Below are 24,881 nucleotides of genomic sequence, written 5' to 3'. Positions count from 1 at the left end.
GGGTCTAGTTATTTTTTTCCTCGGATGGTTGATGGATCTAGTTATTATTTTCCTTCCGTTGGTTGTTGGAATGGAACAGTATCTGCGGAAATTCTAGAGAAAGTTAAGAAGACAAAATTAATGAAGAAAAGTGTCTGTAATGTTCTCAAAATGCCTTTTCTTCACCCCGGGGATATTGAGGAGGTGCTGAGTGCTGGGTTACCCCTAGGTGCTGAGATGAAAGAACACTACCTCGGAGCCCTTGTTTAATCCGGTGGATAAACACACCTAAATAGACGGGAGCGTACAGTGAGACCCTTGCTTATAGGCTGGAATGGGAGTGCAGGTAGAGGGAGCCCGCAGATCGGCTTGGGGAATCTGTGGAGGCTTCCCAAAGGTGAGAAGCCTGAGGGGAGTTTAGGAGCATGCTCTGTAGGCAGTCGGAGAAGGAGGGCTTTCTAGACAGGGAATAGCAGGTGGCAAATCTCGGAGGTGGGTTCTTAAAAATTTCAGGATTAAATATAATACGCAGAAAAGTGCTAAAAACAAGAATGCAGGGTCTAATCACAACGTGACACCTGGATAGTCACCCTCCAGGTGAAGACATAGATCATTATTGCCAGTGGCCCGGAAGCCCCCTGGCTGTGTCACCTCTGTTTCACTGATCACTCCCTCTGCTCAGCAAAGATAACCACTCACCGGAATTTGTGGAGATCGCGAAAAGTTCAGGTTTGCCTCTTTCTGGACTTCGTGTCAATGCGAGCAGACAATATATCCTATTTTGCATCTGGCTTCTTTGCTCAACTCTGTGTTAACTGAGTTATATGTACATAACATAACGGTTATGTGTGTTGGTATGTGTGGTGCTGGTTTGTTTTCATTGCTGTTCATTTTCTATTGTGTGACTACCCCAGCGCGCACTGCTGGACATCCCATCCAGTTCGGACCTCTGTTATAAAAAGGGCTTCTCCATGGGGCACCTGGGTGGCTCAGTCGTTAAGCGTCTGCCTTCAGCTCAGGTTGTGATCCCAGGGTCCTGGGATCGAGCCCCGCATCGGGTTCCCTGCTCGGCGGGAAGCCTGCTTCTCCCTCTCCCGCTCCCCCTGCTTGTGTTCCCTCTCTCGCTGTGTCTCTCTCTGTCAAATAAATAAATAAAATCTTTAAAAAAAAAAAAGGCTTTCTCCAAATGTTCTTTTATCCATCTCTTAAAACCCATGTGTCCGTAGTTCTGTAATTTATAGACCTAGGAGTGGAAACACGATCTCTCCGTTTCATTATCCAGTATATGCCAGGATGACAACTTTTGTCTGTTTACTCCATTATTTTCCTGGATTTGTGTGATCATCAGCGGTGAATATTTTGTTTGGCTTTTTTGGGTTCCTTTCCTCCTGGTTTCCAAATTCCCTTGAAAATAATGCTGCTGATTTGACAGAGGAATTTGAGTTGTGATCCTTTGCCAATGTTCCATTGCTTTGACCTTATCTCCAATGTACATAAACACCCGCCTTTGAAGATACTGTTCTGTGTGGTGAAATTTTTCTCAAGTAGAGGAGGGAAGTAGGAGTGTTTTGGAGATAATGTCAGGAGAATAGAACATTGTTTTATAGTTGCTGAGGCAGCTCTGGTAAATAAAGGAAGCCTCTGCTATTTCTTCTCCTTTCCTCTCACATAGGAGATAATAAATTGAGACATTTGGCATTTGATTCTTTGTGCTGTATCAAGGAATATAAATAGAGCTATAAAGCGTAGTCAGCTGAAGAGTAGCTAATCCACGCAGGGGCAGGTGTGGAATTTATAAGGATATAGGCATGCTTTGGTTAACTTTTATCTGAGTATCCAGCCATCTGTCTGGCATAGATTACATTTGGCATATATATATATATATATATATATATATATATATATATATATATCCCTCTAGAGTAGGAAATTGACATTTTTCTTTCCGGGTTTTAAACCAGGAATCTTAAGGCAAAATTTTTTTTGGCTTTTTGTCTTTGTTCTTTTTTTAGTTTGGCCACAAGTTTGAGCAAGTCCCTGGGATGTTTATTACAGAAATAAAATGAAATTAGGGGGCATTTTCTTTTCTTTTTTTTTTTTAAAGATTTTATTTATTTATATGACAGAGATACATAGCGAGAGAGGGAACACAAGCAGGGGGAGTGGGAGAGGGAGAAGCAGGCCTCCCGGGGAGCAGGGAGCCCGATGTGGGGCTCGATCCCAGGACTGTGGGATCACGACCCGAGCCGAAGGCAGACGCCTAATGACTAAGCCACCCAGGCGCCCCAAGGGGCATTTTCAAACACAGTTGTTTTTTAACAAATAGATACATGACATGCAAAATTTTCAATCTGTTGGATAGTGATTATACAACTTTGATTTAAGATTATTAAGAAACCAGTAACCCAGTGGTTCTCAGCTTTGCGCTCCTGAGATTTTTTTTAAAATCCCATGCCCAAGGCCACCTTAGAAATTTTTACATAAGAATCTCTGAAGGGGAGGGCCCCCAGGTGTTTGATGCTCTCACCTCTGACCTCTAACCTAGGGGTTCTCAGTGTGGTCCCCAGACCAGGAGCATCAGTGTCACCTGGGTGTTTGTTAGAAATGCGCATGCTCTGGCCTCACCTCAAGCAATCAGTGGGTGGGGCCCCAAATCAAATCTGATTTGACCAAAGTGAGAACCACTCTCTAACTCAGTGGTTCTCAAGTGTGGCTGCACATTCAAATCGTCTGGGGAGCTTTGAAAACATACTAATGCCATGCCCCACCTGGAGAAATGATGATGGCGTCAGTCTGGGCTGGGTCTGAGTGTGGATGGCTTCCTAAAGCTCCCCATGTCATTCCATGATGCAGCCAGATTTGAGAACATTGCTGAGAACTCAAAAGAGAGCAGTTGATACTCATTTTATTTTTTAATTTTTTCTTTTCTCTCTTTTTAAAGTTTTTATTTAGGTTTCCAGTTAGTTAACCTACAGTGTAATATTAGTTTCGGGTGTACAATATAGTGATTGAATACTTCCATACATCACCCCGTGCTCATCACGACAGGTGCATTCCTTAATCCCTATCACCTGTTTCATCCAGCCCCCAGCCCACCTCCCCTCTGGTAACTGTCAGTTTGTTCGCTATATATAAGAGTCCCATCTGGTTTGCTTCCCTCTCTCTCTCTTTTTTTTCCCCCTTCCCCTATGTTCATCTGTTTTGTTTCTTAAATTCCACATGAGTGAAATCATATGGTATTTGTCTTTCGGTGACTGACTTATTTCTCTTAGCATAATAAACTCTAGCTCCATCTGTGTCTTCGCAAATGGCAAGATTTTATTCTTTTTTATGACTGAGTAACATTCCATTGTATATATACACCACATCTTCTTTATTCATTCATCAGTTGGTGGACGTCTGGGCTCTTTCCATATTTTGGCTATTGTTGATAATGCTGCTCTAAACATTGGGGTGCATGCCATACTCATTTTAAAACAAGGGGAATAGATGGGTTTGTGGCCAGAATGATGGGTGAATAATAGGGGTGTGTATTGAGGAAGGAAGACAGTGATTCATTTTAGTCCCAACCATCGGTGTTTCGCCTCTTACAGAGCTGAACAAACAAGGATTTAAAATCCAGATGCATTTCCTTCTGTGACGTCGGTGACTTCAGTCAAGGTTTGGACTTGCAGCCTCATGGAAAAAGAGAGAGCGGGATTGATAAAAATGAAATACATGCATTAAGCAGCACCTGACACAACATGTGTGTCAAGGATCTGAGCTGGTACCATGACAAATAAGGCACATGCTCTTTTCCCTTCTAGGCAAGCGTGGGCTTTGGTTGGTGTCATCGATGGAGGAAGTATTTCTTGCAATGAGTCTGTGAGAAACTATGAAAATCATAGCAGTGGAGGGAAGGCTCTTGCCCAAAGAGAATTTTATACTGTGGATGGTCAGAAATTCACCGTGACAGCTTATAGTGAATGGATTGAAGGTGAGCAAGTACGGTTTAGACCCTTGTAAGACATTGGTAAGTACTGTGGAAGACTGGTTTCTTTGGGTGGTATTGTATTCAAAGGACAATCTGATTCGATTTCTCAACTGGTTGAAGGTGAAACCTATAGTTTCCCTCCTACAGTTGATCCTTTCAACTCAAAGAGTTCTTGCTGGATTGGAGAATGCTCTTTTCTAGTTTGGTCACTTTGTTCTTGATCCTCGAGTCATAAAGTGTGGTTAACTATTAGAGATGGATTTGTTTCCTGGATTTGGTACCCTTTGAACCAATCTAGATGTGACAGGGTGAGCTGCCTTGTATGAATATGCTCTTGTACTTTGGATCTTCTCTTTATGTAGACATGTAGTAAGTATTACTTTTGCACACACGCTATACAAACAAACCTCTCATTTTCTCAGCAGTTTTTCCTTGATGATCCAGCTAATGCATTTATCTTCTAAACGAATTGGAAAGCACAGAAAAGTACAAAGTAAAAATTAAGCTCTAACCCTATCATTCAGAGAGAATTGTTTTTGTGCAAATAATCTAGTCATTTTTTATCTTCTATGTGTTTTCTCCCCTAGTGCTCATTTTGTTTTGACTTGTTTCCCTCGCTTTAAATAATATTTTAGATCTTCAACTTTTTTTTTTTTCAACATAATTTTTATTCTCATTCACCTTTTAGAGGAACCATAATTTGTTCAAATAATGCCCAGTACTGGGTGTTTAGGGTAGCCCTGACTTGTTTCTTTAAGGATGTTTACTCACCTACTTTGCGGCCAGGTTTTTTGGCGCCAGGTATGGATTGGCAGCCTCCTGTCTGTGCTTGCCCACTACCTTTCTTTTGCAAGCAAAAATTATACCAAAATTATTGTGAAATGAGTAACTGAGAAGTGCCTTATTACCCAGAAGGGTTGATTTTAGGGCTCATACCTCGGTTTTGAGCAGCAGGGTAGCACTGTTTACTAAGATGGATTTCTGGAGACAGAGAGCCCAGCTCTTTCACTTACTATGTGATGGTGGGCGTGTGACTTTAACTTCCTAACCCTCAGTTTCCTCATCTGAAAAATGGGCATGATGAGAGAAACTACCACATAGGGCTGCTGTGGGTATCCAGGGGGAAGAATATGAAGTTTTTCACACAGTGTGCCTAGGAAGCACTGGGTGTTAGCTATTTTTTTTTTTTTAAGATTTTATTTATTTATTTGAGAGAGAGAGAATGAGAGAGCGAGCATGAGATGGGGGAGGGTCAGAGGGAGAAGCAGACTCCCCACCGAGCAGGGAGCCCGATGCGGGACTCAATCCCGGGACTCCAGGATCATGACCTGAGCCGAAGGCAGTCGCTTAACCAACTGAGCCACTCAGGCATCCCGGTGTTAGCTATTTTATTGATGATCCAAACATGACTTGGGTTATAATGGTGTATTTTGTACCACTGTAATTAAAGAGACAAAATCTTTTGCTTTAAAATAAACAGGTAGGGGCGCCTGGGTGGCTCAGTTGGTTGGGCAGCTGCCTTCGGCTCGGGTCATGGTCCCGGAGTTCAGGATCGAGCCCCTTGTCGGGTTCCCTGCTCGGCGGGGAGTCTGCTCCCTCGGCCCCTCACCCAGCTCGTGCTCACTCACTCTCTCTCAAATAAATTAATAAAATCTTAAAAAAAAAAAATAAACAGGTAAATAGAGTTCCTTGTATGTAACAGAGACTTTCACATGTTGCTTCTAAGCAGCCTTCTGGGTTTGGGCTGAGGAGATGGTACTTACTATGGACGAGGAAGCTCTGCTTTCTGCCTCTAGGACCACTGCTTTCTACCCCATCGTGGTTGCCTCTGGCAAAAAGCATAGGTGGACAAGAAACATTTCTTAGCAAGAATTTGGTCCTGCGTGAAGAGGTTAGTGGAATTGCTTCCAGTAAAAGTTCATGTAGAGGATAATTACTGACGAACCTCAATCAACATTTCCTCTGTGGAAAATTTTGTTTTCATTTCTACATTACCAGTGACTACTCATTTCTGGAAGAGGGTCCACTCTAGCTATCATAGGATATTGGGTCCCGTGTTCTCAATGACTCTTACTTTCTGGAAGAGGTGGAGAATCTCTCCAGGAAGCAAGGAGGGTGAGCTTATTGCCTTTCGTATTTCCAATTCGCTAGTGTTAATGGGAGGAAATCTTAGGCAGGATTTTCTTCTGAAGCTAGGAAAAAGTGAGGACCTAGTGAATGATACGGATCTTCCCGCTCTAACCATCTGAATTCTTTTTTTAAACAGAAACAAATTCTAATGGTCTTTGGCATTGAACCTGATGTATCTAGCAGTCCTCTTCTTTAAAAAGCAGTTTTTGAAAAATTCTGTGAAAAAAATTAATGTTTCTTAGTTGTTCTTTTTTAGATTTTTTTTTTTTTTGGTAAAATCTGAAAATTTGGGCAACGATTGTCATTGCTGCTAGGGGTTCTTGGTTATTTTTGTGCTTAAAAAAAATTTATTATGCATGGGAAGTCCCAGCAACTATTAGCTGTTGTTATTAGAGTCATTATTGTTAGTCTTATTATTTAGACCAAATCCCATCATAGGCTTTAGTATCTGGATGCAAGAAATATGTAAAAGAAAAAAGCTACTTTACTTTTTTTTTTTTTCCGGTACTTTTCTTTTGGTCCTTTGTGAAAACAAACGTATGGTAGTTTGGCATCTGAAGGAACACTTGCTCAGGTTAGGTTTTATCAGGAGAGTTGGCTCAGGATTGTCAGGGTTATTTGCGGCATTCCTTGTGCCTTGCCCGAATTTCCCTCTTTCTGAGTTCCCTCACTTGAGTCAATGTGTTTCTTCGCTCCTGCCATTGACCCTTAGTGTCGGAATCTTAAAGTCACCCCAGAGCAGTGTGCAGTTAATTGGAAGGATGGTTGCACCAGATACCTTTGAGATGCGGTGTTTTCTCTTCTCCATCGAGCTTATGAAGTAGCTTCTATCTATTGTGTATACAGTTGCATTAAGTCAGCTTTTGGTTTGTGACAGATTCTATCATGGATGTTTTAGAAGCAGGAAATGCTTCTATACTTGGTTGCACATAAAAGAGTAAATGAAGGAGATGTTGGATCAACTTTGCAGTTTTTGCCTGCCTAATTGGGAACCAACTTCGAGTTTCAAAAGAAGGCATTGGGAGAGATCAGTGATTAGTAGTCCCTGGGTCACATAGATTGCAGAGTTGGTGTTATTACAGGGAAGGAGCGGAGTTGGACAGGGACACTATCCTGTGGTCTCTGGGTGACATTGCAGATCATAGTGGGAATGCTCATCCCTTCAGCAGACATCTGTGAGTTTGCATGACGAAATAGAGGAGCAAATATGCAGGTGGACGTACTCTGCTGCCTTCATGAATGCACCTTCCAAGGAAGTGAGCTAGTCTCCCGTTGGACAGGTATGAATAATACCAGAGGGAACACTAGAATGAGAATACTGGAGAAGGAGGTTGCTTCCAGCAAGGATATTGGGGAAGTCTTTAAAGGTTTGCCTGATCTTGGGGGGGCCTGGCTGGCTCAGTTAGTAGAGCATGTGGCTCTTGATCTCAGGATTGTGAGTTCGAGCCCCACATTGGGGGGAGATTACTTTAAAAAAAAAAAGATTTGCCTGACCTTTATAAGATGGGGATGGTATCTTGGTTGGTGGATTAAGAGTGGAAGTACATTGTAGCTAAAGAATTAAGTATGAACAAAGGCCCAGAAATGAGAGATTGCCTAAGGCAGACTTTTATTCTTAAGATTATGTGTGTGCTAATGTTCTATCTCTCATCCTGTGTTTGGATCACATTGAAGCACTGAGTATTTATTACATACCTATTCCGTGTTTGGCGGCGTCTACTTATGTGTGATATGTTCTTACTACATTTCAGGACTGCTTGGAAGCAGTAATATAGTTTTAGCACTGAGTTGAAGTACAGCGAGAGATTGGGGATCAAGAAGAATAGTGGGACATTTCCTATACCATCGTGGTTAGGGGAACATGGGGCTCTCTACCCTGGAGGTCAGGGCTGTCCATGTTCATCTTTTTATCATCAGTATCTGCAGAATGACAGGCACATAGTTAGCGCTGGTAAAAATATACTGACTTGTGTCTATCTTAACTTTGGATTTGTGCGTCAGTGGGGAGGTTGATTTTAGGGGGAAGTGCCTACTAATGCATCATTTTCTTTCTTGCTTTTTGGTTTAGGTGTTTCTCTTTCAGGCTTCCGGGTGGAGGCTGTGGATGGAGTGAAGCTTCATCTGCTGGATGATGTTAGTAGTTGGAAACCTGGAGACCAGATCGTGGTTGCAAGCACAGACTATTCTATGTACCAAGCAGAGGAGTTTACTCTACTCCCCTGTCCTGAGTGCAACCGCTTCCAGGTCAAAGTCAAAGGTATCGGACTGCTCAGAATCCTTCTTGGCATTTGATTCCTGCAGTCTCTCCCCCCCCCCCCCACCGCCCTGCCAACCTTACCCCAAAGCCAAGGTGTCATCACCATCATCATCTGGATATTGAAGATCTTAGCACTGGGGTGCTTTGAACACTAGATCCCAGAGGATGTTAGATAAGAGTAGTTAGAGAACAGTAGTGTTGCTGTTAATGATATGTAGCAGGCAAATCAGTGTTTTTGTGCTCTTTTTTTGTTAAAAAGAAAAAAAATGATGTGGACTAGATGGATTGATTTTTTTTCCCCCAAGATCCAAGATTCCAACTTCTTTCTTATTAATTTTCTACTATCAAATAATCATCCAATTATCAACTGATTCATATTTACATATGAATTTCTTCTTAATTAAAACAAAATCTCATGATTTTTTTTTTTTTTTAAGATTTTATTTATTTGACAGAGAGACAGCCAGAGAGGGAACACAAGCAGGGGGAGTGGGAGAGGGAGAAGCAGGCTTCCCACGGAGCAGGGAGCCCGATGCGGGGCTTGATCCCAGGACCCCAGGGTCATGACCTGAGCCGAAGGCAGACGCTTAACGACTGAGCCACCCAGGCGCCCCTAAATCTCATGATTTTTGAGTGCCTACTTCTTTGGCAAAAAAACAGATCTCACTAATATTTAAAATAGAACCAGAAAGGTATTTTCATAGACTACATTTTTTTATCATAAGCTTGAATCATGTTTTTTGAAGGAAAGCAATATGCAGTGAGATCCGTACTATAAGCTGTGTTTAGGAAGAATTGCTGACATTTACCAGGTACTTATCCTGAGCCAGGTAATAGGCAAAGCTCCTTTATATGTTGCCTCACTTGTGGAATTTACTATGCATTTCATTTATTACATTGTCTCCCTTCCTTCTGTACTCAAGATTATATACATTTATGATATAAAACCAAAGAGTTTACAGTAACTATTTAATAAGCACACACTCATGGGTAATTTAGAGCTTTGCAGTTTAAGGGAAACAGCTTTTGCTTTAAAAAAAAATAGGACGATTGGCTCACTTGGCACTTTCTCTCTGTGCTTCATTCAATGTTGTACTTTTCCTTCTTGATAATATAGAGCATAAGCAGAAAACAAAACCCCAAAAAAACTATGTTACCATCTGGCATTAATTTTGTTTTGGAAATTCCCACTCTTGTTAACAAGTCTACATGATAATGAATCTCCCATGATCTCAACTGCTTGATTTATTTGTATTTTTCCTTCCTGAGTTTATGTAATAAAAACATCAGAGAAAAGCTCATTATTAAAGTGTTTCTAGACTTCCAAAAAGGTGGAAATTTAAAAGAATGCATGCTAATATTAAAATAAGAAGTAAGAAAGATGGTAATGTTTGTAATGTTAATATTTAAATGCATATTAGTTTAGCTTTGAAGTAAAAGCAAGAATAACTTAATACCTCGTTATCAACATCTACAAAACCATTCATTTTTCTGGATTCACCATGCGTTTGGTTCTTCATGTGCCCTCGGGGATAAGAACAAGAGCATATGGACAGGAACCTGAGAGAGTGAGATAGAGAGAGAGAAAGAGGATACTTACATATATTCCAGAATGTTGGTGCCATTCAGGAGAGGATTAAGCTCCCTGTGTGTGGCTTTGACATTGAGTGAGTGGTTAGAGTAAATAATCTTTAAAATCCTTGCTTCCTTGTAGTCTGTGATTCTGAGGTATTAAGGAATGGAAGCAGACAATAAATTTTGGTATCTTGGAATTGCAGAATAAATAGGACTGCCTTTTTGATGTTTCATATGTTCTTTTTTAAAATATTTTTTGTCTCTTGCCCACGTCAACCAGAAGCCCCTCAGTTCCTGCACATGGGTGAGATCACCGATGGTGTAGACATGAGAGCAGAGGTCGGAATTCTCACCCGGAACGTTGTAATCCAAGGAGAGATGGAGGACTCATGCTATGCTGGAAACCAGTGCCAATTCTTTGATTATGATACCTTTGGGGGACATGTCATGGTAGGCAAAAAGATTTAATGAGACTTGGTTGCCAAATACATGTTTGCAATAACTTTCAAGTTTTTTTTTTTTTTTTAACATTTAAAAAAATTTATTTATTAGAGAGAGAATGAGCAGGGCAGGGAAGAGCAGAAGGCGAGGGAGAAGCTGACTCCCCACTGAGCAGGAAGCCCAACGCAGGGCTCGATCCCAGGACCCTGGGATCATGACCCGAGCCAAAGGCAGACGCTTAACCAACTGAGCCATCTAGGAACCCCAAAACTTTCAAGTTTTGGAATGAGATCTATATGGATATTAAAAAGAAATCATATTTTAGTTTTCTATTCAGTGACAGTAAAGAGATTTTGCATAATTAAAAGAGAAAGTTACTATCTTCATTTAGTTGACCTCAACCTGTAGTTAAACCATTTTGTCCCATGCATGCAATCTCTGAAAGGATCAGATGATTCTTTTTGAAAACTTGATATTATGGAAGGGTAAGCAGTAGTAATATCTTTCTGTAAAAATATTTTTTGTATGCAGATTTTTATTCTCTAAAAGTACTGAGCACTTACCATATGGTAAGCCTTGCACTGCATACTAACTGATTGGACTTCTGGGCTGCGTTTTGGCTACATGTGTTTTAAAATCAGTTTTTGTGCACTGAGTAGGTTATGCTTGTTAACAACATTTCTGTTACACTGTTTACTGAAATGTTGGTCAGTGTTATTCCTTTGTTTTTAGTAGTATGATTAAAAATCCAGTGTTTAAAAATAGAATGCTTAAATTGTGGATCACAGAGAAATTTTTTTTTTAAGATTTCATTTATTTATTTGACAGAGAGAGAGACACACAGCGAGAGAGGGAACACAAGCAGGGGGAGTGGGAGAGGGAGAAGCAGGCTTCCCGCCAAGCAGGGAGCCCGAGGCGGGGCTCGATCCCAGGACCCTGGGATCATGACCTGAGCTGAAGGCAGATGCTTAATGGACTGAGCCACCCAGGCACCCCACAGAGAAATTTTTAAAAAGAATTGAAGTAAATAATATTATGTGCTAGAACATTGAGGGAAAATTTACAGATAACTATTTATCAAACTATGGTGGCGTTTATAGAAATGAAAGAACAAGACAAGACTGGAAATGACCAAAATATTTGAACAAATCAAAACATGTTACATATATAGAAATCATTCCTGTAGCTCTTCTGGTTACATTTCCTTTTATTCCTAATTAGAGGCTATTTTTATGGCTCTTGAAAGTATTCACTTATGTTAAGAAGCATTTGCTGGGGTGTCTGGCTGGCTCAGTCAGTAGAGCATGCGACTCTTGATCTGAGGGTCGTGAGTTTGAGTCCCATGTTGGGCATGGAGATTACTTAGAAGAAAAAAAAAAAGCATTTGCTAAATTAGTAACTGGAGATCCAGGAAAGCCAGGTCCCAAAAAAAAGAAATATTTTAATATGCATTCCCCTTTAGACATTTTCTATTAGAAACGTATTTTTTTGCGGGGCGCCTGGGTGGCTCAGTCGTTAAGTGTCTGCCTTCAGCTCAGGTCCTGATCCCAGGGTCCTGGGATCGAGCCCCTCATCGGGCTCCCTGCTTGGCGGGAAGCCTGCTTCTCCCTCTCCCACTCCCCCTGCTTGTGTTCCCTCTCTCGCTGTGTCTCTCTCTGTCAAATAAATTAAAAAAAATCTTTAAAAAAAAAAAAGAAAAGAAACGTATTTTTTTGCTACGTGAATATTCCAAAGTGTATCGGTTTGATTTCGGTTATCTTGTCCTACAGATAAAGAAAAATTTCACTTCCGTCCATCTTTCTTACGTGGAATTGAAACACATGGGTCAGCAGCAGCTGGGGCGGTATCCTGTTCATTTTCACCTGTGTGGAGACGTGGATTACAAGGGGGGGTACAGACACGCGACGTTTGTGGATGGCTTATCTATTCATCACAGCTTCTCACGCTGCATCACTGTGCATGGGACAAATGGTCTGCTGGTACGTAGCCTCTCACCACACGGATGCATGTTAACTCTCCTGCATTGTCACAACCTCTCCATTTGGTGTCACTAAGCTCTTGTAGCGCATGCCTTACTCTAGCCTCCTTTTCCTGAGAATTCTGGCGTTTTTCTCTATGAAGAGATCGATAACACCTGGCATTTGACTCTGCCCCTTCAGTTAAGATGAAAACTTCTCTTTGCGTCTGTACCAAGTGTGCCGCGTAGATAGCACTTGTCATTTAAACCGCAGTCACTCATGTTACCATTGACATTGCACACTTGTGTTTTTGCAGATTAAAGACACAATCGGATTTGACACACTGGGTCATTGTTTCTTTTTGGAAGATGGTGTCGAACAGAGAAATACTTTGTTCCACAATCTGGGCCTCCTCACCAAACCCGGCACCCTCCTCCCCACTGATAGGAATAACTCCATGTGCACCACCATGCGAGACAAAGTGTTCGGCAGTTACGTCCCTGTGCCCTCCACGGACTGCATGTGAGTAACTGGCAGAGAGAAAAACTCATATGTGCGGTTCAAGGCCTTTAACTTTGTTTTTTTTTAAAGATTTTATTTATTTATTTGAGCGAGAGAATGAGAGAGAGAGAGAGAGAGAGCATGAGAGGGGGAGTCAGAGGGAGAAGCAGACTCCCTGCTGAGCAGGGAGCCCAATGCGGGACTCGATCCTGGGCCTCCAGGATCATGACCTGAGCCGAAGGCAGTCGCTTGACCACCTGAGCCACCCAGGCGCCCAAGGCCTTTAACTTTGTGGGGTAGATGTTTTGGGGGAGGTTTTTTTAGTGGGCAGGATTTTTGCATGACTCGTGTTTAAGTCACTTTTAAAAAATGCCTTGCAGGGCTGTTTCAACTTTCTGGATTGCTCATCCGAACAATAACCTGATTAGTAATGCAGCTGCGGGCTCGCAGGTAAGTAACGTTAAATGCTTTCAGGTGTTTGGTCTTCATGTTTAGAAGTATTCTGGTGTATATGGATGTAATGTCATGTGTGACAATCTAGTTCAAGCATGGCATTGTTTTCTATACTGCTTATTTCACTGAAAGCAGGATATGGTTGAGATGCTTTTTTGTTTCTTCTGCATCATTCATGCCAGGTAGTAGTTATGAGTGTGGTAACATGGATGCCAAATGGAGGAAAAGAGGTGGGCTGATGGGTGGGGTTATTGGACCTTCAGAGTGCATTTTTAGTGAATCGTGTGCAATCTTTCTGGCTTCTCATATTCAAGACATGCATGGCCAAGTGCCTCATCATTTCAGTTTTTAATTTTGATGAACAAAGAAAGCTTTAGCTTTTCTTTATGGGAATGGATTATTCTGTAGAACATTATGACAGGGGTCATTCTGGTCAAAGTGTATATCCTTTTGTTCAGTGCAGGGATCATACACACTTAGGGGCTTCATCTCCTTGGTAAAGCAGCTAAACTCTGTGCCTTAAATTAACTGTTTGTCTTGAATTTCAGAGACATGCACATACACAAGAATAACTTAAGAGAATAAATGAACTATTTTTGGATGGCAGAAATGTCTCCTGGAGAAACTTGGGAGAGATTTACATTTATAGTTGAGTGTGATTTAAAACTGTTAATTTATAGTGGAAAAGTGAATCTTGAAGACGTTATACTATTATGATTATATCTATGCTGCAAACTGTAGTACAGAAATATGAGCTTTGTAGCAGTGCCTATTCATATTTATATATTGCGGCTATTAAAATTTTTTTTTTTTAAAGATTTATTTATTTATTTGAGAGAGCGAGAATGAGAGAGAGAGAGAGAGAGAGTACATGAGAGGGGGTAGGGTCAGAGGGAGAAGCAGGCTCCTCGCTGAGCAGGGAGCCCGATGCGGGACTCGATCCTGGGACTCCGGGATCATGACCTGAGCCGAAGGCAGTCGCTTAACCAACTGAGCCACCCAGGCGCCCGCGGCTATTAAAATTTTTAAAAGGAAAGAGATACCTAGCATTATTTCCCAGGACCAAGTAAAAGATTAGTGGAAGGGAATATTTCTTCCAGATAACTAGGATACGGGCATCACTGGGTGATGGTGGAATTCACTTACGTGCTTTTCCTTAAAAACATAAAACATAAAATTCTTTTTTTTCCTAGATTTTATTTATTTATTTGAGAGACAGAGCGAGAGAGACAGCACAAGTCAGGTGAGGGGCAGAGGGAGAAGCAGGCTCCCCGCTGAGCAGGGAGTCTGATGTGGGACTCAATCCCAGGACCCTGGGATCATGACCCGAGCTGAAGGCAGATGCTTAACCCACTGAGCCACCCAGGCGCCCAAAACATAAAATTCTTACTTAACAGGGCAGAGACTTGGACATGTAATCATTTCAGCTTTCCATCCATTAATTTTTTGTCAAATGTTTGTTGAGTCTCTATCAAGTTTGTGCTGAGAGTTTCTAATTAGAAGATGAGTTTTGGAGCCAAGATGGCCACGGGTTTGATACACAGCCTTACCCTGGGATCATCTTCTGATCTGTGTTACATTTCAAATGAACACCCAGAGCAGAGGTTCCTTTCAGCTTGTTTCAGAAGTCCTGGGTTGAAGATGAAAGCAAATTGCAAATGGTTCATGAAAAAATGTAAGGTGAGGTTGCCAGAAACCCTTCCTGGGGCTCATGTGGGATGAGAAGAAAGCGGGTCTCTCGTTTTCCATCTTATATTCGTTCTTCTTCCTTGTCATTCTGTGAGTTCTTTCTTTTCTTTCTAGAAAAACTGTTCCAGTAAAACTCATGTTTTGGCAAGGATTTTCCTCCCAAAATAAACCAAACTCTTTCTTCTTGTACGTTTCCACTGCCTTTTACAAAGCTCCCTTTACCTGTTTTGACACCACAGTGTTTAACAGGAAACAGTTGCTACCCCCTTGATGCCCCCCCCACCCCCTCCCCAGACTCCATTGCGTCCTGGGAGGGTTTTCTCTACCCTCAGCTTTTAGGGCCGTGGTATGGAGCCTGCAGGTCTTCTACTGTGCTCCGTTTTGTGCCCCAAAGACTAGAGGAGGCAAAGACGTTTTCTCAGGGTAGTTTGTTTTATTAAGACCCATCTCTAAACCTGTATCATGGAAAAATGTTAAATATTGCATTCATTTTGGTGGGTGGGTGTATATGCTTCCCTCAGTTCATCTCTCTATGCTTCTAAAAAACTTTGTTGCAATGAGTGTAATACCTAATACATATATTTTAGTTCTCTATTTCCCATCAGACTATGAATTCTTTGAGAATAGCCTTACTCCACACATGGCACAGAGTGGTCACTAAACAAATGTTTGCCAAAAGTGAATCTATAGCATACGTTTTGGACTGTATGTTAAAGTATGAACAACCTATTCAATCAAAGTTCTATTGCTTGAACTTGTTCTTCGCATGGGGCTGGTTTTTAATTAAACCATACAATAAAAAAAAGAACCAAAACCACTTGTCGTGGGGAGTAAGACCACTAATTTTGATTTTTGTATCTCATTTTGAGGGTCAAAAATTGTGAAAACTGCTCTGTTAGTGCTGTTAGGTCAGTAATACTGAAAGTGAACAGACAGGATCCAGACTGAGACAGCATCCTGATTCATGCGTGTGGTGGTTTTTTTTCTTTGGCAAAAACTTGCCTTGGGACAGGAAGGGCATTGGAGTTGTTTGAAAGAAGTCAGTGAGCTCTGCGTGTTGGCGGATAGTTGTTTAATGAGTATGACTCATCTATTGATCAGGTTTGGAGGTAAACAGAAAAACACTCCTATTGCTAAAAGGCCGAGCTGTCCGAGGCACACGGAAGGAAGGAAGGCTTGTTTCGTTCTAATTCTGCATAACTTTTGAACGTAGATAATGACGGGAGAAGTATATTTTGAAAATGAGTTTTGGTATCAGCCAATTATTTCTATCCAGTACTGCAAGTAGAATTAAATTTGTTTTTTTAAAGCATGATTATAATGACTTTGAGGGGGCTAAATGAGTGCACAACTTTCATAGTCAATTCTGAGCCCGAAACAATGAAAAATTAGTGTTGAAAAGATTCAGTTTGCTTATGAAGCACTGAGTTCATTGAGCATGTTTCCTAGAGTGGCTTTATAAAGTAAGGCTTTTAATGATCTTGCCCTTTTAATGACAGGATGCTGGAATATGGTATTTATTCCACAAGGAACCTACGGGAGAATCCAGTGGATTGCAACTCTTAGCAAAACCAGAACTCACTCCATTGGGTATATTTTATAACAACAGGGTCCATTCAAGTTTTAAGGTAGGTTCCTAGGTTTTAACAAAATCAGTTCATGTGATTTCCAGGGTGAAGGATGGAAGGCTGAGAAATACAAGTGAGAAATGTCAGTTTTCGGTAAAACTTGTCATCAGAAAAAGTAATTTGTGATTAAAATAACAGACCCATAACCCTTCCACATTCAGGATTATGTACAGTATCCCATTTATACATGCACAGGCATGTCCACCAACAAAACGCATGTGCATACAAAATGAATAATTATAATGATGCACTTGATCCCTGTGTCCTCGTCCCCTCCCTCATTCCTTCCCTCCCTCCCTCTCACCTTCTTTTCAATGGTTAATACCATGTTTTGAGGATGTACACATTAGATAAGAAGCACACTTTCTCTCTTCTCTCAGTTCACAATGTCAGTAGAACTTCCTCTTGGGCATTTAATCCTGATTATGTAGTAAAATATTATTTACGGTATTTGACCTAACTTAAAATGATGCAGATAAGTAAACGGAAGGCCACTTAGGAAGTCCAGTTTCCACGATATTTAGCATTCATCCCCACCCTCGAGTGATAACTTATATTTGCCTCATTTTGTACTCACAAGGCACTTTGATATTTTCATTTATATGATACAGTGCCCAGATTCTTTACCCTGATGTGATCCACATCAAAGTTCAATTAATACTTCCCATTTCCGATACTGAGAGGATCCTTTAGAAACCTAAGTGTGCTGTAATTTGATGAGTGGAATCACTTGAAGACTTGAGAGAGCAAAAAACCTTAGTCAGAATTATGTTTTTTGTGAGCTGAGTAGCTGATTAAAGCTAATCATTGTTGAGAGTACCATTTCAAAGTGGAAATCCTCAAAATTTTCTAATTATGTGATATAAAAAACATCTCATTCTAATTAATTTTTTAATGTCATATGCCATGAGGACATGTAATAATCTATTAATTATAAGAATATGAGGCCTAAATTATGAGTAGATGATTAGGTTTTAACTTGTTTAATTTTGGGCTGACTGTCCAGAATGATACTTTATAGCTAAGGGAAACTGACCCCTGGGAGTCCTCTGAGAGTAACCTGTCATCTTTGGATCAGTCGTCAGTACAGCAACACTGACCCTTCTGCTGTGGTTGCTCATGCCCCCAAATCTGTATCTAGTCCAGGTCAGTCACGTCTGTCTGAGCACCAACCGAGTACCATCTGGATGTCTCAGGGACATATAAGTAACGTGTCCAAAACTAAAAATGCTTATTTTTATCCTCAGACCCATTCCCCTAGCTCTGTTTCACTGAATGAAACCACTGGTTTCCCCATTGCCCAAACTTAGAAACATATGAATCTTTATCACGCCCTTTCCCTCACCCTTAGACATTTTGTTAATTCCTAAAGCATATCGTACCTCGTGAAGAAGTCTCGCTCTATCCATTTTCCCCCGTTAACTAGGCTGGCACAGGTCTAGGTCACCTTAATTTTTCTTCTGGATTATCGAGGTCATGTCTTACCTTATCTCTTATCTCTCTTTTTGTCCCTTTCTTTTTTCTTTTTTTAAATTTTTATTTATTTATTTATTTATTTATTTATTTATTTAAATTCAATTTAAGTAACATAGAGTGTATTATTCATTTCAGAGGTAGAACTTAGTGATTCATCAGTTGCATAGAACACCCAGTGCTCATTCCATCAAGTGCCCTCCTAAATATCCATCACCCAGTTACCCAGTTTTTGTCCCCTTCTAATCCATTATCCATCCTGTTGGCTAGAGCATTCCTTCTTAACATACAGTTAATTACATTGCCTTTGTTAAAAGTCCCGTTGAATTGATTCTAATGTCTCGACTCTACATCGTCCACCATTTGCTTCTCTTTAGCCTTCTTCCTTGCCATTCCTCCCTCCATACGTTTCCTGTGAGTCCATCTGAGACTTTCTTCTCAGATGTGCCATGCTCTCCCTCACCTCCAGGCTTTTTGTACAAACGATATCCCTGAGTACTTTCCTCTGGGCTCTTCAGCTGCTTCCCATGCAGTCCCCGCCCTTTATCCCAACCCATTCTTTTTTGTGGCTGTGTCCTCCCCATCCTTCCTGGTTCAGCTTTAGGAGGTCACTGCTTTGCGGGGACCTCCCCTGCACCCTGTGTCTCCCACCTATGAGAAAGATCTCATTTGGTGCCTCTCTTCTGTGTTGCTAAAGCATCGTCTACTTCCTTCATCATATGCGTATCATACTGGATTGTAATTGTTTATTTAATTGCACCTCTTCCTGCTAGTTTATATGTCAGCAACAGCAAAGACAATGGCTTTCTTGTTAATGTATAATACTTGGTGCCTCCCATAAGGTAGGCACTAAATAAATATTTGTTGAATGACTAAGTAAAATTATATTAAGTAAAATATCCAGAAAAGTAATTGTTTTCATAAAACCTTTGCTGTTTGTTCCTTTTGCCTCTTTTTGGTGGATGTGAGAAGCTACAATTAATTTTCATGAATCCTTATATATGTCTAGATTGATTCTTTAGGATTCATATTCATTTTGGTCCATTATTATATTTTCCAGGCTGGCTTGTTTATTGACAAAGGTGTCAAAACAACCAATGCTAGTGCGGCAGACCCAAGGGAGTACCTCTGTTTGGATAACAGTGCAAGGTAGGGCTCATCGTCGGACCTCACGCTCCAGCCATATCTTGCCAAAGCAAAACTTCCTGAGTTAAGCCATTGTGCTCTCTTCTCCACTAACACATTTATTATTTTTATTTAATTAATTATTCAATTTATTTTTTAAAAGATTTTATTTATTTCAGAGAGAGAGCACAGGAGAGCATGAGCGGGGTGGGGGGCAGAGAGGCAGGCTCCCCGCTGAGCAGGGGGCCGGATCCGGGGCTCGATCCTGGGACTACAGGATCGTGACCTGAGCCAAAGGCAGACGCTCAACCAACTGAGCCACCCACGTGCCCCTCTGCTAACACATTTAAACTGAAGTTCTCAAAGTTTGCAGGAGGGCATTGGGAAAATATTTTTTTCTGCTGTTCTAAGTCCTGTGGCTGGTGTGTTTATTTTAAAATCTTACTGAGATGCCAAAGAAGTCAGTACTTTCTCCATTTTTTTCACAGTTGTAAATTGATCTTAGAGAGAGATGCAGAATGAGAAAGAAGAAGGAGAGAGAGATGTGAAAAACAGGGTCTACATTTGGCCTAAAGTAGAGCATGATTCCTTGAAAAAACGAGCTAAGATGTTTTAGTGTCATTCCTGAAAACCAAGGCATGTAGAATTTATTGTTAGTGGTCAAAATGGAGCATTGCACTGCATGTATTTCACAGGGAAAGGTCTTGAACTTGATGAGCAAGCTAGTTTGGTTCAGTTGTCTGTAGGCTCAGAGTCCCATCATTGCTGGGCTCTATGTTACTCTCTTTTATAACCGCAAAATGTGGTTGGAATAGGGAGAACATTTCAACAAAGTTCTCTTCCATGCTAAATAAGAGCCAAAATAAATAACGTGTCCCCAGTGGAAATAAGAGTTTCTGGAAAAGAGATAGCAACTTAAAGTCCTATTCAGCAGAAACTGCATACGTGTTATTTTCCTGATACTTTAAGTTGACTGACCGACATCCGGTTTTGAAAGGGTGCTAGATTTAATAGGCTCTGTTGATAGACATTTAAGAAAAAGATACCAGGCCCTGTTGTTCATGAGGGAATAAGATAAGAGCCACACTGTGGGTTGGTGAGTGCATTTAAGTGCAAGGCAGGGTTCTTCCAACACAGTAATAAAGCATGAGGTCAGGAGAAAACTGGGCAAAGTACAGTTAGTAAAATTACTCATCAGGATTCCTTAAAGGTCAAGTTGAGCCTGAAATATCTTCAGGCAATGATCAGATGGCATTTGAGAAGCCAAGAAACTACGGACATGATTTAAATAAAACACAAGTTACCAGACACGTAATAGCCAGGTAAGATATGAAATAGGGAAAGAGGAGATGAACTTAAAAATGAAAAAGGAGCGTAGAGATGACAACCAATGATGAACCAAGAAGAGAATAGTAACTGGCAAAACAAAGAAATCTTTGCTGGCAGGACACTCCTGCTTTTTTAAGAGTTTATTTTAACTGGTAGAACTAATAGTGTGTACTTTACTTAGCATTAACAGAAAGATCCTTAAACACAACACAGTTGACTCTCTTCCCTGCCCTAAAAGTGATGTGTGAGTATATGAGTGGATGGATGAGAATATATATATTTCAGAATTCATTAGAATTCTGAATTAGACTTGACAATAAAACAATTTATCCATAATGGCCTGAGTTCTTTACCGGGTATGTGTATATGATATTATGATGATGGTAGTTTTTTCCCTGCTCTCTATTATTTCTCTTGCCAGTTTATAAATGCACACATATTGGGAATTAGACTCCATTTGGAAGTTGTTATTGAGAAGAACTGATTATAGAAGATGAGTAACAAAACATTTGGCAGCTGGTGTATACATTTAATTTTGTATAAACTAATGTGTAGACTATGCCCACATGCATTCATGCAGTCCAGACATGAGTAAAAATGATAAAACTCTAACACAATGAGTAAAAAGCCAGCCCATGAATTAAACATCAGGCTCATGGGATCCAGAAGATTTTTAGTCTGTTCAACAGAGGAGAAGTTGACTCAACAGTTAATCAGATGAGCCTTTCCTTGTGTCTTCAAGATCTGAAATGACAGGCATCCAAATATGGGAAATTGTAACCCAAGAAAACTTGGTTTGAGATTGGGACATTTCATCCAAAGGAATGAAAGAGCATGAAAACCAACTAGTATTTAAAGCCGTGGACAATTAAGGGAGGTTGGAAAGCATGCTGAAAGCTCATGAATGAGGATGATGAAAAATTGGGAAAGATAGCTATCATCTACACATCAAGTAGGAAAGAGGTTGAAAATAAAGAGTATCCAAGCAAGTGGTCAACAGTTGATTTATATGGATAGGAATTTCAGAAAAGGGGCATCTGGGTGGCTCAGTCATTAAGCATCTGCCTTCGGCTCAGGTCATGATCCCAGGGTCCTGGGATCGAGCCCTGCATTGGGCTCCCTGCTTAGCAGGAAACCTGCTTCTCCCTCTCCCACTCCCCCTGCTTGTGTTCCCTCTCTCGCTGTGTCTCTCTCTGTCAAATAAATAAATAAAATCTTAAAAAAAAAAAGGAATTTCAGAAAAGACAAGATGGCAGCACAGTGTTGCCTTATGATACTTTCTTTTTTTTGCCTGCTTTTAGAACATTGTCTAGTTTTCTTTCCAGAACTCTTCCGTTTGCTTGATATTATGTAATGACTGCGCATCTGTTTTCCAGCAAGCACAATGCCAGAGAGTGGGTGATGGCCTAGAGTCAGACTTTTCACCCCTTAGGTCAGAGCTATTTAGTGTAAGGGGTCATATACACAGTCGAAGGGCGGATATAACGCTTGCCAGATTGGTCTCCTGTGGTCCATTGTCTACAATCCTTTCACCAAGTAGCAGCTAGTGACCAGTTTAAAAAAAAAAAAAAAAAATGAAATCTAGTTGTATCCTTGCTTCCCTGTTTCTGAAGACAGTCCATCACATCTATCTGTCTGTCTTTCTATTTATCCACCTGCTTTTTTGAGGTATGATTACTATGTAACTGTGCATATTTAATGTATACAATTCGGGGAGTTTGGGGATAGGTATACAACCATGAAACCATCACCACCGTCAAGGTCATAGACTTAGCCATCACCTCCCAAAGTTTTCTCTCATATCCTTTATCATTTTAAAAATTTAAGAATATTTTTCATGCATCTGTGGTAAGAGCATTTACCCTAAGATCTACACTCCGAGCAAATGTTAAGTGCACAATAGAGGATTATTAGCTATGGGCACCAGGCTGTACGGTAGATCCTTAGAATGTTTTTATTTTGCACAGGGGTGCCTGGGTGGCTCACTCAGTTAAGCGTCTGACTTGATTTCGGCTCAGGTCATGATCTCAGTGTCATGAGATTGAGCCCTGTGTGGGGCTCTTGCTGAGCATGGAGACTGTTTGAGATTCTCTTTCTCCCTCTCCCTCTGCCCCTCCCAGCCTTGGTGCATGCGCATGTGCTCTCTCTAAAAAAAAAAAAAAAAAATAGAATTTGTTTATCTTGCATAAGTAAAATTTTGTACCGTTTGGCCATCACCTCCCTGTATCCTGCTCCCCCCAGGCCCTCACAGCTATTATTCTATGCTCCGCTTTTCCCACTGCATTTAAAATAAAGAATCACATCCTTGCCTGGCACATGCTCAGCTCTCTATCCTCTGCCCCATGCTTTTTCTTTATCTTCTTCTTTTTTAAAGATTTTATTTATTTATTTGAGAGAGAGAGAGCACAAGCAGGGGGAGTGGGAGAGGGAGAAGCAGCCTCCACCCTGAGCAGGGAGTCAGATGCGGGGCTCGATCCCAGGACCCCGGGATCATGACCTGAGCAGAAGGCAGATGCTTAACCCCACTGAGCCACCCAGGCACCCCTGCCTGATGCTCTTTACTCTCTAGCCAACTTGCTTGTTCTCCGAGTGTGCCAAGCTCAGCCGTGCCTAAGGATCTTTGCACTTGCTGTTCTCTGGTTTCTTCTCCCATCACAGTACCTACCGTGGGCCAGCAACCAAGGTAGTGACATTTGAGCGAATGGTATTTGGTGACTGCATGTTTGAAAATCTCAAACTGTTGGGACGCCTGGATGGCGCAGGTGGTTGGGCATCTGCCTTCGGCTCAGGTCGTGATCCCAGGGTCCCAGGATCGAGTCCTGCATCGGGCTCCTTGCTCAGCAGAGAGTTTGCTTCTCTCTCTGCCTGCCACTCCCCCTGCTTGTGTGCTTTCTCTCTCTGACAAATAAATAAACAAAATCTTAAAAAAAAAAAAAAGAAAAAATCTCAAACTGCTGAATTGGTTTTTAAAAGCTATCTAGTTGTTTCTCTCCCCCCCTCCCCAAGCTTTTTAAGATTAAGATAGAAATGATCTTTTTTTAAAAAAAATAGGTGACCTTATGGAATTATTTATTCAATTTGTTGTAGGGGACAGTTTTTGACACCAATTTTTTGACCTTTTTATTAAGGTCCTTGTAAGTGTTCTAGAAAGAAGAGAATAAAGAAGGTAAAATTCAGTCTCTGTAATGAATAAGTTAATTAAATACAATCTGTCTTAAATTTAGGCATGTTTAAGATCTTGAACAGTTTTATCTCTGTATCTAAAACATTTCACCAGCACACAACTCAAATAATATTCTAGTTCACATATATGTATGTTGACATATCTGATGAATTTATTCAGTATGTTTTAAAGAAATTCTTTTTTTAAAGATTTTATTTATTTATTTGAGAGAGAGAATGAGAGACAGCATGAGAGGGAGGAGGGTCAGAGGGAGAAGCAGACTCCCCGCCGAGCAGGGAGCCTGATGCGGGACTCGATCCCAGGACTCCAGGATCATGACCAGAGCCGAAGGCAGTTGCTTAACCAACTGAGCCACCCAGGCGTCCCTCAGTATGTTTATATATTAGTGTCATGTAGCTTAAGAATTTGTGAAAACATACCAGATTTCCTGGTCTGAGGGTTTTTTTGTTTGTTTGTTTGTTTTGAAATGGTTTTCATGTTTAGAATGTTCTGCAGTATCCCATTCTATAATATAAGTTGATTTAAAAAAATAACTAAGAATTTATGAAACTAGTTCTCTGGAATCTTACGTAAGTAAACGTAAATTTTTTTTTCAATATCTGAAATACAAATAATGAATTTGTAAGTTGTGCCTTAAGATTTTGTTTGTTTGTTTTGGTCAAATATAAATCCTGCCTTTTGACACTTAAGCTTAAAATTGTAAATAGTTGGTTTCCAGTGCCTTTTTAAAAAGTTCTTTTTTTTTTTTTTTTAAACCCCAAGGTTTAGGCCTCATCAGGATGCAGACCCTGAAAAGCCACGTGTTGCTGCTTTAATTGACAGGCTCATTTCTTTTAAAAATAATGACAACGGAGCTTGGGTCAGAGGGGGAGACATTGTCGTTCAGAATTCAGCGTAGGTATTCTCTGCAAAGTCATTATCTGATAACACCGATGTATGTATGAATTTATTTATTTATTTTTGATGTATTTATTTTTTAAAGCTATTAAAAAAAAAACCCCAGTATACTAAAAGTACAGTGATAGTTTCTGGAATTCTATTATTATTATTATTATTATTATTATTATTATTTTTGTTTGTTTTAAAGATTTTATTTATTTATTTGACAGAGAGAGAGACAGTGAGAGAGGGAACACAAGCAGGGGGAGTAGGAGAGGGAGAGGCAGGCTTCCCGCGGAGCAGGGAA

The 24,881-nt window shown here is 40.7% G+C and overlaps 1 protein-coding gene across 6 annotated transcripts in view; it reads left to right on the top strand.

The window, feature by feature from the left end:
* Window positions 1-24,881, top strand: part of CEMIP2 (cell migration inducing hyaluronidase 2) — an 82,749-nt gene that overhangs the window by 24,063 nt on the left and 33,805 nt on the right. For all 6 annotated transcript variants that reach the window (XR_004302159.1, XM_032427472.1, XM_032427471.1 and 3 more), the window contains 9 exons: window positions 3,786-3,955; window positions 8,151-8,339; window positions 10,195-10,364; window positions 12,125-12,334; window positions 12,630-12,835; window positions 13,195-13,264; window positions 16,456-16,584; window positions 19,118-19,206; window positions 24,458-24,589. Coding sequence is in view for 5 of the 6 variants with exons in the window: in XM_032427472.1 (XP_032283363.1) it covers window positions 3,786-3,955; window positions 8,151-8,339; window positions 10,195-10,364; window positions 12,125-12,334; window positions 12,630-12,835; window positions 13,195-13,264; window positions 16,456-16,584; window positions 19,118-19,206; window positions 24,458-24,589 (1,365 nt within the window). In the remaining variant the exon portion in view is untranslated. The remainder of the gene's footprint in view (window positions 1-3,785; window positions 3,956-8,150; window positions 8,340-10,194; window positions 10,365-12,124; window positions 12,335-12,629; window positions 12,836-13,194; window positions 13,265-16,455; window positions 16,585-19,117; window positions 19,207-24,457; window positions 24,590-24,881) is intronic.

This window comes from Phoca vitulina, unplaced genomic scaffold (genome assembly GCF_004348235.1).
Source record: "Phoca vitulina isolate PV1807 unplaced genomic scaffold, GSC_HSeal_1.0 scaffold37, whole genome shotgun sequence".
Classification (NCBI taxonomy): Eukaryota; Metazoa; Chordata; class Mammalia; order Carnivora; family Phocidae; genus Phoca; species Phoca vitulina.
The sequence above is the reverse complement of the archived record's forward strand: the minus strand, read 5'-3'. Positions and strand labels throughout refer to the sequence as shown.